General features: G+C 41.3%; 2 protein-coding genes across 3 annotated transcripts; one reads left to right on the top strand and one right to left on the bottom strand.

Annotated features, from left to right (window-relative positions):
* Nucleotides 1-149: 149 nt before the first annotated feature.
* tubd1 (tubulin, delta 1) lies at nucleotides 150-4,340 on the bottom strand. Of its 2 annotated transcripts, XR_002760747.2 has the most exons (9): nucleotides 4,022-4,340; nucleotides 3,635-3,782; nucleotides 2,814-3,030; nucleotides 2,489-2,720; nucleotides 1,558-1,722; nucleotides 1,273-1,401; nucleotides 918-1,101; nucleotides 406-724; nucleotides 150-311 (listed from the first exon to the last, which is right to left on the bottom strand). XR_002760747.2 is itself a non-coding variant. In XM_023405625.2 (8 exons), exons 1-8 carry the CDS (start codon nucleotides 4,170-4,172, stop codon nucleotides 619-621), a joined length of 1,332 nt encoding a protein of 443 aa, XP_023261393.1. In that variant the 5' UTR covers nucleotides 4,173-4,340; the 3' UTR covers nucleotides 334-618. The 2 variants fall into 2 exon arrangements, 1 of the variants encoding a protein (XP_023261393.1); XM_023405625.2 differs by lacking the exon at nucleotides 150-311 and having other exon boundaries at nucleotides 334-724.
* A 4,861-nt stretch (nucleotides 4,341-9,201) lies between these two features.
* Nucleotides 9,202-17,769, top strand: rps6kb1b (ribosomal protein S6 kinase B1b). Its single transcript, XM_023405620.2, has 15 exons — nucleotides 9,202-9,379; nucleotides 10,504-10,547; nucleotides 10,648-10,768; nucleotides 10,925-10,993; nucleotides 12,978-13,125; nucleotides 13,333-13,390; nucleotides 13,639-13,739; nucleotides 14,042-14,132; nucleotides 14,309-14,399; nucleotides 14,532-14,639; nucleotides 14,744-14,806; nucleotides 14,977-15,054; nucleotides 15,363-15,470; nucleotides 15,698-15,810; nucleotides 16,304-17,769. Exons 1-15 carry the CDS (start codon nucleotides 9,311-9,313, stop codon nucleotides 16,557-16,559), a joined length of 1,518 nt encoding a protein of 505 aa, XP_023261388.1. The 5' UTR covers nucleotides 9,202-9,310; the 3' UTR covers nucleotides 16,560-17,769.
* Nucleotides 17,770-17,781: the final 12 nt, after the last annotated feature.

The following is a 17,781-nucleotide window of genomic DNA, read 5'->3' as shown; positions in this document are numbered from 1 at the left end:
TTTTAATCTTACTACACTGAAAATGATTATCCTCTGTGTACCATAAGATCAAAGGAGAAAAAGAATTAATCAGGACTTCAGGGGGTTCATGATTCAAAACTGAGATATGCCTCTTGGTATAGTGAGTGTTTTATTATTCTTAATATTGATTTTACTTTAAAGTTTTGCAGGAATTTTATTGGAACAGTATTTTGACATTGTGCTATTAGTACATTCACTTACGAATACTTCATCTTCCTCCGTTCTTGTCTACGTCTGCTTCAAGATTCAGTCAGTAAAGATTAATTCTTGACCTTGGAAACAGGAGCTGACTAAAAAATATATATATATATTAATGTAATATAATTTAATAATTAATTTTCTCTTGAAGAGGCAGTTAATGCACCTTTAGGGTAAATAAATTACCTCAGTCCTTGCCGCCACTGCAGATGTCAGACAAAGTAAAGGAATTTACTTAGCTTTCAGTGAAGAAATCATTCTGTTAAAGCAAACAATTTGTTTTATTTACATGTTTTTTTTCTAAAAAAAGAAAAAGCATCAACAGTGTCCCACTTAATGATATTCTCTTTTCTACATACAGTCCAAAGAAAAGGCGGTGCTTGTTAGTCTTTCCCTTTGCTAGCAGAGTTGACTGTAGCTGGCGACGACCTGCTCCAGAGATGTAAAGCTGTCTAGAAAGTCCTCCTCCGAGATCCCAAACTTAATGTACTGATGGATGTAGGCCCTGTAACACAGATAAACAAAACAGGAAAGGAGAATTAATAAAATACATTAAATCCAGAAACAAAACAACTCAAAACTGGTTACCAGGTACACTCCCTCCATATAAATATTCCCTTGAATAATTTTCATACTTAGATAGCAACACACGCCACATTTTCCTGAAAGTGATATTTAAGCATTTTTTTCTGACTCACCTGGAGGCAAACATGTTCCAGGCTTTTCCCACCATGTTATCCAGAGGTCTGAGCAGAGCCTGACTGTTACTGACCAGCGTAGCAGATTTTTCATACTTATTAAAAGGCACTGGGGATTTCCACAGGTTGAAAGCTTCTTTTGATGAGAGCCAGGAGGAATACAGGGCTGGGTCCTCAAAGCCATCTGTGGATTAATACATGAGTGACATCCTGAAGAATTAAAATATTAAAAACTTGAAAGCATTTTCATCTCCTTCATGACTGTCGTGGATTTTTTTCAAGTGAAATCATTAAGGAATTTCATATTATTTCACCCAGTTTAATAAAATCTACACATTTCAACCAGTTTTCTGACCAGTCTCTGCGCTGTATACGTCTTTCCCCCTCAGTATGAGCAGGTTGGCCAGAGAGGTGTTGAAGCTGGCTCCTGTGAGACTCCTGGTCTGCTCAGATCCTGCAGGCGGACGCACCTGCCAGTCTATACCTGACAAAGGACAAACGAGAAAGACCCTCAAATGTAGGTTGACAGGTGAGGAAAAATCCAATCCACTTCCAAGCCAAGTAATAACTTTAATCATATTAGTATCTATTATCTCTAAACTGAAACTGAAGGCATAAATTAGAGTTGGACAAAACTTGCCTTCCTCCATCTTGCTGTTGGAGATGAGCATCTGTCGCAGGTGTTTGAGCAGCCCTGGCCAGCTGAACGTGCTGTAGGCTATGGAGGAACTAGGCATCTGAGGGATAGTACACACATTGAGCAGCTTGTACTCAGGATGGCATGCAAGGGTGCTCACCAACTCACCTGAGAGACAGAAACATTAAAGAATAAAGGCAATATATGAGTTAAGACACAGAGTACAGGCAATGCGAAGATGTGTTATGTGAGTGTTTGACCTGAGGATGCTGGCAGAAAGATTTAATGCCAAAATGATTGCCTTGAGTTACATTTTTCCTTGCGGCTAACTAAGGGAAGGGTGTGAACTTGTCAACAATATTTTAGTAAGTGATTTTCAAAAGAAACACTGGTTTTAACATAATTGTATTAATTTTGAGAAACTTTCATTTATGGCCTGGCTGCTTTTTAGGTCACTATCAATATTTGAAAGTTTTAAAAATCTGATGATGATGTGTTGGCATTATTTTTTATATAAACACTTAACATAACCAAGCATTTATGTTAAGTATCCCATCAATTTATTTTTATTTTTTAAGAATTGTGACTGATATGTATCAAGCTGGACATTTTACAGTTGAAAAATAAACTTGTCAGTATATTACAATGATTACAATGGTGTCAGTGAGTGTTTGCTCACGTCATATTTGACCTCTACAAAGTTTAGTTTTTCTAATGAGTGTAACCATCTGTTTCCACTACAGCTGAATCATCTAGTGTTTTAGTGTGTGAAGAAAGGTAGGAAATGCGTATTCTGAGACTTTCCCTGTGTAAACTATACCCCTCCTAAACCACTCATATTCCAGGAAATCCAGGCCCTGCGGGAAACCTGCTGTGTGTGTGTGTGTGTGTGTGTGTGTTTTCGTGTGTGTATGTGCATTCTGGCCTCTCTCACCCAGAGGATTTCTGCTGTAGGCTCCATGGGAGTCAGCGGTGAGTGTGGGCTGCAGCACACTGCCCAGCTGGTGAGCGATAACCCTGTTGACGTCACTAAAGGAGATGTGTTTGATGTTGAGCAGCTGACTGCAGATCCTGTGCACCGTGTCGTTCTCGTGCACCAGGATGGCGTCTGACAGCTGATAGAGATGAGCCAGCGTCAGCACTGAGTTGTAGTTCTGGACAATCACCTGAAAGCACAGGTCAAGAAAAAAAGACTTTAACAGCACAGTCTTTTTTATAACTGTCAATTTCTGCTTGCATCCGGCTGCAGTCTCTATTACCTCCCCAGTCCCGTACGGCCAAGTGAGGTGGTTGAGGATGAAGGACTTTGGGTAGATGTCTCGGAGACATTGAGTAACGTAGGTACCAACCCCAGACCCCGTTCCCCCTGCCACGCTCATCACAGCCATGAGGCCAGCCAATCTGTCACAGCGCTCCACCTCTCGCCTCACCAGCTCCTCCACCACCTCCCTGTGGCGAGGACCGTGGACACAATACCTGAGTGAGACAAGAAGCACGTTATCAGCTAATTCCCCATGCACTTCCATTTATTTCTAAACAAAGGATGATGTTTTTCATTATTTATACATAAAAGTTCAATCTTGTTCTTGGAAATAATAGTTTTACAAATCAATCCCAAGTCAAGGTCCACTTACTACCCTTTTATTGTAAAACTACGATTTCTAAGTTCAGTGCTGAGCTTTGATGCCTGAAGTTAGAGCTGAAACAATTAATGAGCAACTCAAAAAAATAACTGGCAGCTGTTGTGATAGTCAGTCAATTAATTCAGTAAGTTTTCAAGCAAAAACTTCTTTGTTCAAGCTTTTCATAGGAGAGGATTTGATGCCTTGACAGAATATAATAGACATTTATTTATTTTTTACAAATTTGTAATTTATTAGTCAAAATTATAAACTGATTAATTGAGGAAATTATCCACATAATAATCCATAATGAATAATACTTAATTCACAAGTATAGGCGATAGATAGATAGATAGATAGATAGATAGATAGATAGATAGATAGATAGATAGATAGATAGATAGATAGATAAGAAATTCCAAAAAAGCTATGGATGAAATCATAACAGCTCTCCTTACCCATTGGCCCAGTTATTCCCAGAGCCCTGCTTCTGGCTGAAGTGTGAAGTGTCTCCATACCTCCACCTGCCAGAAGTTGCAGCCTTGGTCATACTGTGGTTTATCACTTTAGGCTCCATATCTATCAGCACCGCCCTAGCCACAAAATCTGGTGATGGAAATTGGAAATTGTTATGAATGGGTATGAGTAATTTTGATCTTAACTGTAGGTACATATATATATACATATATACATATGGTATGATGGTATTGGTGCTTCTCAATGACTGTATGTCATTGGTGCTTTTGCTTAAGTATAAAAGTGAATACTGTCTCCACACTTGGTACATAGACAAGCACCTGGTTTATTTTAATCCAGATACATGGAGCCTAGAACAAGCACTTTACCTCCATGTGCGGTCTGATGGAAGAAGCGCTCACAGCTGGCTGCGCTGTATGTTTTCCTCTGTCCCTCCTGAGCATCACTGCAGATGATGCCGAACAGCTCCTGACCAACCTGGTTACCGCACTGACCCAGCTGAACTGTTACGACAGACATTTTCGCCCAGGTAAGAGAGACGAGACTTTACAGGGGGGTCGATGGTTTTCCAGTCAGAACAAAGAGTCTGTAATCCTCCGGTAAATTCACGTCGTGAGTGACAGGTGTCATGACGGAACTGTCGGGATTTTGTTGTGTTCAGAAAAGTTGCCGTGCTGCCGCCACAACAAGACGGACCGGAATTTCCGGGCAAAACTGACAGTTCTTTCAAAAATAAAACTCCTATTCATGTGGGGTGAATGGTTGCAACTTTTTTTTTTTTTTACGCTTTACTTTAAAGTTTACAACATTTCATAAAGAATTACACATTTTTGTAAGTGTATTAATGTACAAAAGCCGAGAACGGCCATGCCCCTTTTTTATTTTTGCACTGTTTTTTTCCGGCTGCTTGAGCTAAGGTAACGTTAACGTTAACATTTATTTAACCGGAAGCAGCCGGTGGCAGCTCGTGGGCTGAAATGAGGATGGTCCGATCCAGTCCAGCACACAATCATCACACCTGACCTTCGTTATATCGAGATAACGAAATAATTAATTCGTTATCTCGAGAAAACAGTCTTTGTTATCTCGTGATAACGAAATAATTAATTCGTTATCACGAGAAAACGATCTTTGTTATATCGAGATAACGAAATAATAAGTCGTTATAACGAGAAAACAGTGCCAAAATAAGGGAAAAAACTGTGCGAAAAAAAAAAGGGGCATGGCCGTTCTCGGCTTCCGTACAAAACAATCATCAATTATCAATAATAATTAATAACTTATATGTATTGGCAATGAAAACAATTGTTAGTTGCAGCCTTACTGTACTCGACCTCATACGACCACAATATGATTTAACACAGGGTTGAAGGTTACAAGATTGAACATGGGGGACATGTTATATTTTAACAGGTGCTGGATGTCCTGAACAGTCCGTCTCATCTTGTAACACCACTTTGTTCCTCAAGAAGTGATAGTGAGTCACTGTTGCACCATAAACTTATCATATAACTTACTAATAGAACTTGAGATACTTTATACTTATACTTATAGTTTTGTTAAGTTTAGTTTTAGTTGTAAATTTAATTGATTAATTATGAGCAACTTTGTTTGTTTGATTAACTTGTTTGCTTTATTGAAATTAGATTTTTGATAATATTTTTCAGACAGCATGAACTCTTATTTTGAAAGGAACCATTCTCAAAGAGCAAGTGCATTAAATCCTGATGCTGACAAGTTTGTACCACTAACCCTGGATGAAAAGGTGAATGTTGCTGAAATGCATACTTCAACCACGAATTGTTAGACATAAACAAAGCAGAGAAACACGAATGGATGAGATGTTTTTAAATGTTTGTGAACCAGTTCAAGTTACATCAACTGTTAATCAAAATCAAGCAGGACTGGTACACCCTCAACATCAAGCTCTGACAAACAGCTATCAGGATGAGATTGTAAACATTATGCAGAGACAAAACGACATCGCTGCTCTGCTGGTCCAGCAAAATTTAAGCTCTGTCCTCCCATCAAGAAATATCCCTGTGTTCGATGGAGACCCTCTTCACTACAGGTCTTTCATCAGAGCTTTTGAAAATGGAGTGGAGGAGAACACCTCTAATTGGAGTGACTGTTTGCACTTTCTTGAACAATACACCAGGGGGGAACCAAGAAACCTAGTGCATAGTTGTCAACACTTGCCTTCAGAGCTTGGATACAACAAGGCCAAAATTCTTCTAGCAGAGCATTTTGGAAATGAATACAAAGTTGCAAGTGCCTATATGGAAAAGATTCTTAACTGGACACCACAAAAAATGAGGATGTTATGAGTTTGTTGATCTTGTTACCTTTATTGAAAAGCAAGTCAGAATTGCAACTGATCCACTTTTTGGCAACATTCAAGACTCACAACCCACCAAATCCAAAGCCTCCAAGACCAGCCATTTCATGCAAAGGAACAAGGAAAGCAGTCTTGCTACTGATGTCACCACGATAAAGGAAGGAGACATAACTCAGTGTACAGGAAATAAAATCAAGCCCTCCTCAATTCACTGTTGTCTGTTTTGTTCACAAAGTAGTCACTCACTGGATAACTGCTCTCAGTTTAAAATGAAACTGCATCGGGATAAGATTAATTTCATCAAGGAAAAAGGAATATGTTTTTAGTTGCCTGAAAGTAGGCCACACAAGCAAAGACTGTAGGAGTCAATTGGATTGCAATGTGTGTAACAAAACACCCAGGAATTCTTCATATCAAGTGGCAGGATAAAGGCACATCCTCCAAACAATCACAACAGTCTGTGAGCCCTCCAAGTGTTTCTACTGTAATGTCACAGACCTGTGGCCATATTGGGGCCGGTTCTGAAGATGATTCTATCTTTTCTGTTGTCGCAGTTAAAGTTAAGAGCCACAAAAGTAACAAAACTGTACAGACATATGCTTTTTTGGACCCAGGAAGCTCAGGAACGTTTTGCACGGAGAGCCTGGCAAGAAAATTAAGCTTGAGTGGTAAAAAGACAAGTTTTTTGATGAGAACAATGGGACAAAAGAAAATTATAAATGCTCATATTCTGTCAGGTCTTGAGGTGTCTGGTGTGGACATGAATGATTTCATCCAATTGCCTGATGTTTTGACACAAAGATCTATGCCTGTCTCCCCACTCAATGTCCCTCGACAAGAGGATCTTATTCAGTGGTCTTATCTGAAGGATGTAAAGGTTCATGACATTGATTCAGATGTAGATCTCCAAATTGGAACTGATGCCCCCAAAGTAATGGAGCCTTGGGAGGTAATAAACAGCCAGGATGAAGGACCCTATGCAGTAAGAACCAGGGTCGGTTGGGTCATTAATGGTCCACTTCGTGGCACAAGGAGTAGGAGTAAGAGTGGCTGCCCTGCTGTAACAGCCAACCGAATCTCCATTGAACACCTTCAAGACATGCTGGTTCAACAATATAACCACGATTTTAATAAGAGATCATCTGAGGAGCAGACTGAAATGTCCAGAGAAGATGTCAAGTTCATGAATCCTGTAAGCAGCACAGCAGAAATGATTGAAGGTCATTATTGTATTGACTTACCTTTCCGACAGGAGAATTGTATCCTGCCAAACAATCGCTGTGTTGCAGAACAGCGCCTCCAAAGCCTGAAAAGAAAATTAAACAGGAACAACACATTTAAGGAGGAATACACAACATTCTTAAGTGACATGATTACTCATGGATATGCTGAGGTTGTGCCTGCTGACCAACTAAAACAAAGTGATGGAAAGGTGTGGTATATTCCCCATCATGGAGTTTATCATCCCAGAAAAGGAAAGCTAAGAGTTGTTTTTGACTGTGGAGCAACATATAAAAAGGGACATCACTGAACTGCCAGCTCTTGCTAGGACCTGATCTGACCAACACTCTCATTGGAGTCCTCATTCGATTTAGGCAAGAGCCTGTTGCAGTAATGGCAGACGTCAAAGCCATGTTTCACCAAGTACATGTCCCAGATAAGCACATCAACTTTCTCCGCTTCCTCTGGTGGCCAGATGGTGACACTGCACAGCCTCCACAGGAATATCGCATGAAAGTTCATCTGTTTGGTGCTGTATCCTCACCAAGTTGTGCAAATTATGCTCTGAGGAGAACAGCAGAAGACAATGCACAGCATTTCCCACTTGAAGCGATCAGTACAGTGAAACATAATTTTTATGTAGATGACTGCCTGAAAGAAGAGGAAGCTGTGCAAATGATCAAGGATTTGACTGCTCTCTGTCAGAAAGGAAGATTTACTCTTTCAAAATGGATCAGCAACAACGGCACAGTGCTGCTGTCAATCACAGAGGAAAGGAGAGCAAATAGAATGATGCAGCTGGATTTGGATGCAGATCAACTTCCAACAGCGCGAGCACTTGGGCTACAGTGGTGCATTGGAACTGACATGTTTAAGTTCAGGACTTCAGTTCGAGAACAACCACGGACCAGAAGAGGCATTCTTTCAGTGGTCAATTCTCTTTATGACCCTCTGGGATTTTTTAGCCCCATTCAGTATGCCAGCCAAACTGTTGCTACAGGAGCTCTGTAGGATAAACTTAAAGTGGGATGAAGTCATTCCCCATTCCTTCTTTAAGCAATGGTCTGTTTCAGCACAGCTTCACCACTTTTCTGATGCCAGTCAAGTTGGATATGGAACTGCGTCTTACTTGAGACTGGAAAAAGATCACAACATACATGTGGCATTTCTCTTGGGGAAGGCTAGAGTTGCTCCTCTCAAGCAGACAACGATCCCAAGATTGGAACTCACAGCTGCAGTTCTTGCTGTTCGAGTTGATAAAATGCTGCAGAAGGAGTTGCAACTTGTGCTGGAGAAGTCAGTTTTTTGGAAAGACAGCACAACAGTCCTTAAATACATTGCAAATGATACCAGGAGAGTCCACACTTTTGTGGCAAATAGAACTTCTGTCATCAGAGAAGCTTCAGATATTGAGCAGTGGAGATATGTGGGTTCAAAAGAGAATCCAGCAGATGAAGCATCAAGAGGAATGAAAGCTCAGGATTTCCTGAAAGGCAGGAGATGGTTAAATGGACCTGAGTTTCTCTCCAAATCAGAGGAGGAATGGCCTAATCTGAAAGAGGATCTTGATGTGGTTTCTGCTGATGACCCAGAGGTCAAAAGACACTTGATAGTGAACACTATTGTCAAGGATGTGGAGAATGCCACCAGCCAGGTGATCCATTACTTTTCATCCTGGATTAAGTGAAAAACATCTGTGGCTTGGTTTCTAAAAATCAAAGCAGTTCTCATGACACTGGTGCAGAAGAAGAAGGAGTTTTTTGCTTCTGCAGGCCTTAAAAGGTCCACTGTGTAACTGTACTTCAGTGGAGCAAATTCCTAACACATTTCTGATTAATCAAATTCTATATATATGATACATTATGAATAACAACAATGATCTGAGGAGGTTCATCTATGGTGAACCCAGTGGGTGTGATTTGTAACTGTTCATGACAAAATAAAAGCCTCTCAGCTCACCGCCCCTTCTGTTGAGCTTTACAGTGCGCATGCTCAGTGTAGTAGCCGGTTATGGCGGCGGTGTGTATTTGTCCATGAGGTGGGGGGAAGCCTGCTATTCCTGCGGTCTGTGACAGAGCGATACGAGCGAAACGCTGCCATGGCTGGAGTGTTTGACATTGATTTGGACCAGCCGGAGGAAAATGTCTCCGACGATGAGAATGAGGAGGTACTTTAATGGGAGATGTTTAACGTTACTGCGGGAGTTGTCAGAGCAGAAACTCTTGTCTGCACAGCAGCTAGCTGTTAGCCCGGTAGCCTGCCAGCCACCGCAGGCCTGCTCTGCAGCCGGAGCTCGCAGGCCTTTTCCAACAGGGTTAGCACGGGCTGATAGCTAGTCTGACAGCGGTAAAGACAGAGCTGTTATTTGTTGTGCTTTTATTTTTTCTAGTAGCCTTAGCCACTGCTGAAACTCATGGCTTGTTGTCGCTGTCACGTTTAAAAAACATCGCTGTCATGCTGGAGTTGAGAAAGCGAAGCCTTACTTGGCCAAAGGTGCTGCAGTGACAAATGTGGCTCGGTGTGCAACAGTTTATTTTGGCAAGACTGTGACCGAGTGGGACTGTGTGGACTGAGAGCTGGCGCCTGCTTGTTTCCGAGTCTAAAAAGCAGAAACAGCACTATTGGAGAACTACACTCTACACTGAACTTGCAATAACATTTATTTAAATCATGTGTAAACACTGCTTTATGCACGTGTCAAACTCCAGGTGTCTTTACCTTCCGTCATAGGAGTGGTACAGTGACTGCTCACAAACATATACAGCATGCACACGCGTCTTTAAGATTAACAACTTCTGGCCTTTAGCTAAACACCTTGCAACATGTTCATGAAGCATGGATTGGGCAACTGTCACATCAAAGCATCTCGTTTGTCAGTGTCACATCACAGCTTCTTTGTTAATGTGAAGCCAAACACGCTCTTTGTAAACGGGCTGATATTTTGGCTGAACTTGTTGTGCAACAGGACATCATTTGGGCTACAACAAACACTTGTTTTCATGATCAGTTATTCATTTCTCGATTAGATGTTTTGTTTGACCAACAATCAAAACCCCCCAAATATTCAGTTTGCAATGATATTAAAGTCATCAAATCCTCAAAATGATTCATGTTGTTTTTGCATGAAATTGACTCATGATTTTCTGTTGATCAGTATTATATTAATCAATTAATCGTTGCAGCTCCTAATACAACAATACAGTTTTTACAGTATGTCAAGTATTATAAATGCTTAACTATGATAGTAGTAAAAAAAAAAATTGTATTTTGTATTGTGTATTTTCATTCCAGGCTCAAATCAATGATATCATGGATCAATGCAGTGGATTTGAGTTGTGAGTATTCAGTGTGTCCATCAGTACTTGTGCCCATATATGATTTTATGATGCAGTTAATGGAGAAACAAGTCTAAGCGCATTGAATATGTCTCTGCAGCAACATGGACGACTGTGAGAAGATTGAGATATCAGAGGACAACGTCAATCAGGGGACAGAGAACATCAGACCGGAGTGCTTTGAGCTGCTGCGAGTCCTGGGGAAGGGTGGTTATGGAAAGGTAATTGTGGTATAGCAGGCTTTGAGACAGTCCACTGAACATGAATTCCTACATATATACACACACACACACACACACTGCTGCTCAGTTAATCTGACTTATTCCAGCTGTTCATTTGCGTTTCTCAACATGCAACCCACTCTCCTTTCTGTGCAGGTTTTCCAAGTTCGAAAAGTTGTTGGCGCTGCATCAGGCAAAATATTTGCCATGAAAGTTTTAAAAAAGGTACTTAATTTTTTCCCTTGTCAGTGCCGAAACACAATCCTGTTCAAGTTGCATCAACCAGAATGATGTACAGCTGCTCTCACTTTGTATTCCGTGAACATAATTGCATGCTTGTTGTTACAAATAAACATTATGGTGCTTCTGTCTGCAAATATTGGCTGTCCTTGAAGCCAGTGGTGGGGTAAGATTTCACTGCTAGTTGGTAGATTGCCATCTGTGCTGCTCTGCTGCAGCCTTGGCACTTAAACCACTCTGCCTCAGCCCATTAGATACCGCTTGATATTCACACTGCTTCTGCTTTATTGGCTGAAGTGACCCCAGTGGCACATTGAATACCTGTCAGATTTCAATAGTTAAGCATCCAACTGGCAAGTATTTATATGCAAGCTTTGATAAAGGTGTTAGCAGAGAGGCTTGGGCCCATATTTCTGAAGCATCTTTCAGAAGGAAATCTGTCCTGACTTGTCCAGAATTCTCATAGTAACATATATTCAGTCTTGCATTTAGGCTTAGGAGTGACAGCGCCGTATCACGTTTAGGAGAGCTACAGAGCTGTCCCAACCTGTCGTGAGTTCCCAGCAGGTGGACGGTGATTGGAAAAATATGCAAAGTACATCCCTGAAGCTATAGAAATGCAGAATGTTGAAGGTTTGACATAAAATAACAAAGACAGGATTGAAGTAAAATGTCTTTGTGTTCAGATTTTGCCCAAAATAATTATTCAACTACAAAAACTGGGCTCTCTGCAGAAGAAGTTTCAGTGTTCTTACAGTTTGTGGTTAATTTAAAAACAAGACGAGAGAGCTACAATACAGTGATGTAGGAAATAATAAAATAAATGTAGTCTTTCTGTGAGTGCAATTTTCTTATGATACAAGTGACATAATACTGTAATCTGTAATGTAATCTTCATATTATTTCTAATTCAGTCAGTTAGTGTTTTGAATGTGTTGAATAAGCCACTGAAAAAACTACCAGAAGTCAACATGAATTTTTCTTTTTATGTTTCTGAGTGTCCAAAATCTGGCATGTCTTGTACTCTTCAATGAGAGATTTGATTCCTTGCTGTGTGTACAGCGAGGCTCATAAACAACACTCATAATAAATCCTGCTCTGAGATGCTTGATTAACATGGGCACAGATTATACTACAAAAGTAAAAGGCCAATAGCATTGTAGAGAAGTTACACGCTTTGCGGCAGTGGTTGGCAAGTTATTTCATTTTACTTTTTTAAAAAATATAACTTTTTTTTTTTTTGGTAGTCCAATAAAAGGAGCACACAACCAGTTTGGGCCTGAAAACACTATATGAAAATCTTAATCAGCCAGAACAAAAAGTGACTTCTCAGTCTTAAATTCAAAGGGGGTGTCACAGCCTCAATCCGCCTGTTGGAGCTCCATCTGTTGCAGTTCTGACACTCAGAGCTGAGACAACATTGTTGCTGACAGGCAGCTCTTTAGCTTTCCAACAGAAGTAGTTAGCAAACATAAACAACGAGGAGAAGAGAGGAGAGGAAGACTGTTTGTGGAGTGCTGAAGGAACAGAAGTGCACATAATAAACCACAACGGAGCTCAGTTTGTTGACATCATTATACTCCATTGAATTGTCATTGAAATCTATATATTTAAAGCCTTGTTTTTAATTGTTGTTTCTTTAAGTGAATATTAATAAGGGGCACTGTCAAAAAAAAGATTTGGAAGTTGCACGATCTGCCCTGTTAAACTTTATTTATTTGTTAAAGTTGATAAGTTCTGCTTCCCAGATGTTGCACAGTAGAATACCGTCACCCATTAGTCATGCAGACAAACAGGCAAGCAGCTTGTAGGACAAACTGCTGACAGGAAGTGTTGTTTTTTGGAACATTTCACGTCTGCCTTGATTAAAACGTGTTCAGCGTCTCACCACTCACCACGGATACAAGCTGCCGTATCTGCCTCCTCCTGACTAATGGTAATATGTGTTTCTTTGGGCTGGGGGCACCAGGCTATGATTGTACGCAACGCCAAGGACACGGCCCACACCAAGGCAGAGAGGAACATCCTGGAGGAGGTGAAGCATCCATTCATTGTTGACCTCATCTACGCCTTCCAGACAGGAGGAAAGCTGTACCTCATCCTGGAGTACCTGAGTGGTCAGTACAAGTATATACATATCCGGTTCTAACGCCCACGCTCTACAGGAAGTGCATACAGTGTGTGTGTGTGTATTGTGTGTGTTTTGTAGTCATTTCTATTGTAATGAGTTATATTAAGTCAGCCTTAGTTACATACATTAAGATAAGCATAAATGATTAGACTGTGTCCATGTTAAGAACATAAACATACTTTCACCTCTGCAGGAGGAGAACTTTTCATGCAGCTGGAGAGGGAGGGCATCTTCATGGAAGACACAGCCTGGTGAGCTTTTTATTTTTATGTTCTGTAGCTTGAACCCAATGTAACACATCCTGTAATGCAGTTTAATCTCTTGGCAGAATCATCTGTAGAAGCATAGTGCATAAGGTGTAAATTAAATTGAAGGTAGCCATAGCAACAAAACATAATGCATCTTGCTTTCTCACCAGTCAAGACTCACAGGTGAAAATGAACCTGACCACAGGCATAATGTATAATAATAACATATGCATATCTGTGTGTCTCTGTAGTTTCTACCTGGCAGAGATCTCCATGGCTCTGGGCCACCTGCACCAGAAGGGCATCATCTACAGAGACCTAAAGCCTGAGAACATCATGCTCAACAGCCAAGGTGTGTGTGTGTGTGTGTGTGTGTGTGTGTGTGTGTGTGTGTGTGTGTGTGTGTGTGTGTGTGTGTGTGTGTGTGTGTGTATGTATTTGTATACGAGTGTGCATGTGAATTTCTGGCATAATTTTTCGATGAACTGTCTTCAATTTATTTGCATTTGGTCGTAAAATATTACCATCCGTATGCACAGTAAAGCATAAGTAGCAATTTTAACCATTTGAGCTCGTTGTGATTTATATTGCAGATATGTGTATCCACCACAACAGTAAATACCTGTGTCTGATTAAGTGGTGATTTCCTTCCAGGCCATGTAAAGCTGACAGACTTTGGGCTTTGTAAAGAGTCCATTCATGACGGCACAGTCACCCACACTTTCTGTGGTACCATCGAATACATGTAAGCCGAGTTCCTTCATGTTCTTCATCACTCCTTCGGTCACACTAGTAGCATCTCTCTTACATACACATATGCTTCCTACACCTGTGCTCTCCTGCTTCTTTCATGCTCATTGATGGTCTTTACCGTTTCAACTTAAACGCACTAGTGAGAAATGTGCACTCACATTGTTGCAGGGCTCCAGAGATCTTGATGAGAAGCGGACACAACAGAGCAGTGGACTGGTGGAGTCTGGGCGCTCTGATGTACGACATGCTCACAGGAGCGGTCAGTTAAAAAAATTGCAACATAAAAATGCTTTCTGCTTCACTCACGTTAATCCGCTGTTTTAAAATTTGAATCATAATTTGGAACATTTGAGTAGCCCTGTTCTTTTTTTTTTTTTTTTTCACACTGCAGCCACCATTCACTGGTGAAAACCGAAAAAAGACCATTGACAAGATCCTGAAGTGCAAGCTCAGCCTCCCGCCCTACCTCACACAAGAAGCTAGAGATCTCCTCAAACGGGTATTTGCTGTTTGTTCTGCAGCTCATAATACAAATACTAATTAACAAAAACTAAAAGTGGAGTTGTTGTGTGTTATTCTGACATCTGACTGCTGGTTGTTCAGTTGTTGAAGAGAAACGCCTCGTCGCGGCTGGGAGCGGGAGTCGGAGACGCCACAGAGGTGCAGGTGAGAGCATGCGATGCAACACGGTCTGGACACACACAAGCTCGTGTCACTAAGTACTAGAACAGATCATACTGGGCTCTGAAGTCAACCAGGGGACGCATTTGTGCATGAATGACAGTTTATTTAAGTTTTCCCAGAGCTGAAATGCTCCATTTTATGGCCCTTTTTAGGCTCATCCCTTCTTTCGACACATCAACTGGGAGGATTTGCTGGCTCGGAAAGTGGAGCCTCCCTTCAGACCTTTCCTGGTGAGTATCAGAGGAGAGGATTTCTGATATTGTTACTTGTTTTTGTAGCTTTATGTGGGAAACTTGAGAATATTAAGTGCTGAAATTAGATCAGTGCCGATTCAAAAATGATGCTACCTGTGGTTTATGTCTTAAAGTCTTTCTTGTGAGATCAAGATAGGGTGTAATTTTGGTTAACTGCCGAGATGAAACCAACTGAGTAAGTTTCAGTAATTGAACCCAGGTCTTCTCCGGTTTCAGACGTGCAGACACAGCTGCTCATGTTGCTACTCCTCACCTGTGTTTGTCTCCTTCTCTTGTCTGTGCAGCAATCAGCGGAAGACGTGAGTCAGTTTGACTCGAAGTTCACCAGTCAGACGCCTGTCGACAGCCCCGATGACTCAACCCTCAGTGAGAGTGCCAATCAAGCCTTCCTGGTAACTTCTGCGACTACATTTTCTCAAGTTTTTATTTGTCTCACACATCAACAATGAAATGAAGAAGAAAAGAAAAATTTACTTTTACTGAAATATTATTCTGTATGGAAAACACGTAGATTGGGGTCACACTACTGCTTCTGACTGAGTAACTATTTCTGCAATCGACCCCTAATATATGACCATGCACCAACATTACCTGTGTTTCCCTCTGGCTTCACTTGTAGGGTTTCACATATGTCGCTCCATCAGTCCTGGAAAACATCAAAGAAAAGTTTTCATTTGAGCCAAAAATCCGCTCACCTCGACGGATCATGGGCAGCCCAAGAACACCTCTCAGGTATGTCAACCCACCTGCTGCAGCTGGCACTCCAGATGCAAACATGTCTGTGTTGAGAAATGACGTTCTGGGTAATGCCCTTGATTGGTAGAGCTTGTACCGTATGTCCTCAGCGGGTCTTGGTTTAGGTCCTGACACCTGGCGACACTTGTTTGGTATGAATTTTGATATGTTTCATTGTTTTTGTTTTAAGTTAATATCAATGACTAGTCTACATCTGTAGTTACCATAGTAGCAGCTACATCCTCAGAAATAACATCTTAATGCATATTAAATCCACAACAACTGCTTGTACACTGTTGTGCTTCACCAGTTCATGCTGACTAAAAACACACAAATCACACTTTTTTTTTTCCTCAAATATATCACATTTCAATTCTGGTCACCGCTGCTGAATCCACTCTTTGCTGTGGAAAATGACCCAGGAAGAGCCTTAAGATAGATGAAAAACCTTGTAACACACCTCTGTGACATCGTCCGTGTTTATTTTCAGTCCAGTCAAATTCTCAGGGGGGGACTGCTGGCCCCGGAGCCCCCTCCTCACTGGCGGAGGACAGAGCGTCCTCCAGTCTCCTCAGGACCAGGCCATGGAACTGTCCACCCCAGAGCAGATGGATGTCACAACCAGCTCCGAGGCCTCGGCCCCTCTTCCCATCCGTCAGCCCACCGGGGTCAACCTGGGTCAGATGAAGCAGCAAGCCTATCCCGTCGTGGCAAAACGACCCGAACATCTACGTATGAACCTATGACCCACCCCGCCTCTTTAGGAGAGTTTATTTCTTGACTTTTTTTTTTTCTTTTTTTTTTCTTTATTGATATTTTTTAAGAAACAAAGCAAAAAGATATGGATGCTAGAGACAATGAAAATCAAAAATTGCACATCCGCACACTACATATACTGTCACGAGCTGGAGTTTGTGCGTGGGTCTGGGACTCAGGCGTGCTGCAGTTAAGAGTTACCGACGACATCACCATCACACCACTTCTCCCCCGACACCTCAGGTCCTCAGGACCTTTGTCTTCTGACCCCCCACACCCTCTTTCTGAAATGGACTACCAGGACTGGAAATCTTTTGAAGCGCTACAGCCTTTGTGTGATTGGGAAATCAAAGGCGATAATGTATCACACAGTATGCAAGCGATTAAAATGCTGCCAGTCTACTGTACACAAGATGACATCCAAAGTGCTTTGTGCTATTTGAACGAATGTCAGTGAGGAAATTGCTTCCATTGGGAGATTCTGACAGTATTTCTTCTCAGACTAAAGTGCTTCCTGGCTCTAAATTAAATGATATGAATTAGGGTCATGATTGAAAAGAAAAGAAAATCATTGTAGTGATCAGCGGACAAGCAGAGGTTTTGGTACTGACTAATATAGCTTTACGTCTTATGGTGTTTTACAGAATGGAGGCATTAACTGTGCTATACATCAATGATGAATCAGAGAGCCTAAATTAAAGAAGGAAAAAACATGTTGACTTTACATTCTTTGAGCATTAATTTTGTGGATGACTTGTGGAATGGCTTATTTGATGTGGGATCCATACTTCATTTATTTGCTCTTCGAGTTAACTTCACTATGGGATGTATCACTGGAATAAATTGACGCATCACCAGACATAAATCGGCTTGATGCAATGTAAGCGTGACTCACTTAACCATCACCAACCAGAACGTCAAACTGATCTCGGTGCTGCTTGTGTGACAAACCCTAACCCCCACTCCCACCCTCCCTATGGCCGCACAGGAGAGTCGGACCCCATCTGACCCCTGGAGTGAATTCAGATTGGGAGACTGGAGCACCAGTTGATCTGGACACTGTCTTCAGTTGTGGGGGTTTAATGCTCCAAAAACTTGGGACAACATTTACAGCCTCTTGCATCAGCATTCACTTGTTTAGGAAGGAAATTTTAGAATTCCTGAAAAGCAAGGAAAATTATAATAAAATGCAAAAAAATATAGAGCGCATCA

This window comes from Seriola lalandi, unplaced genomic scaffold, assembly GCF_002814215.2.
Source record: "Seriola lalandi dorsalis isolate HSWRI2012SDOR001 ecotype SW California unplaced genomic scaffold, Sedor1 jcf7180002054281, whole genome shotgun sequence".
In the NCBI taxonomy this organism is placed as follows: domain Eukaryota; kingdom Metazoa; phylum Chordata; class Actinopteri; order Carangiformes; family Carangidae; genus Seriola; species Seriola lalandi.
The sequence above is the reverse complement of the archived record's forward strand: the minus strand, read 5'-3'. Positions and strand labels throughout refer to the sequence as shown.

What these genes read in the sequence shown, in the direction of transcription:
- tubd1 (XM_023405625.2), bottom strand. Translation starts at nt 4,172, where the DNA reads ATGTCTGTCGTAACAGTTCAGCTGGGTCAGTGCGGTAACCAGGTTGGT. An exon ending in GGCCGTACGGGACTGGGGAG is followed by an intron (nt 2,721 to 2,813) that starts GTAATAGAGACT and finishes CTGTGCTTTCAG; the next exon opens with GTGATTGTCCAGAACTACAA. An exon ending in TGGAACATGTTTGCCTCCAG is followed by an intron (nt 725 to 917) that starts GTGAGTCAGAAA and finishes TCTGTGTTACAG; the next exon opens with GGCCTACATCCATCAGTACA.
- rps6kb1b (XM_023405620.2), top strand. Translation starts at nt 9,311, where the DNA reads ATGGCTGGAGTGTTTGACATTGATTTGGACCAGCCGGAGGAAAATGTC. An exon ending in CATCATGCTCAACAGCCAAG is followed by an intron (nt 13,740 to 14,041) that starts GTGTGTGTGTGT and finishes ATTTCCTTCCAG; the next exon opens with GCCATGTAAAGCTGACAGAC. An exon ending in GAGACGCCACAGAGGTGCAG is followed by an intron (nt 14,807 to 14,976) that starts GTGAGAGCATGC and finishes GGCCCTTTTTAG; the next exon opens with GCTCATCCCTTCTTTCGACA.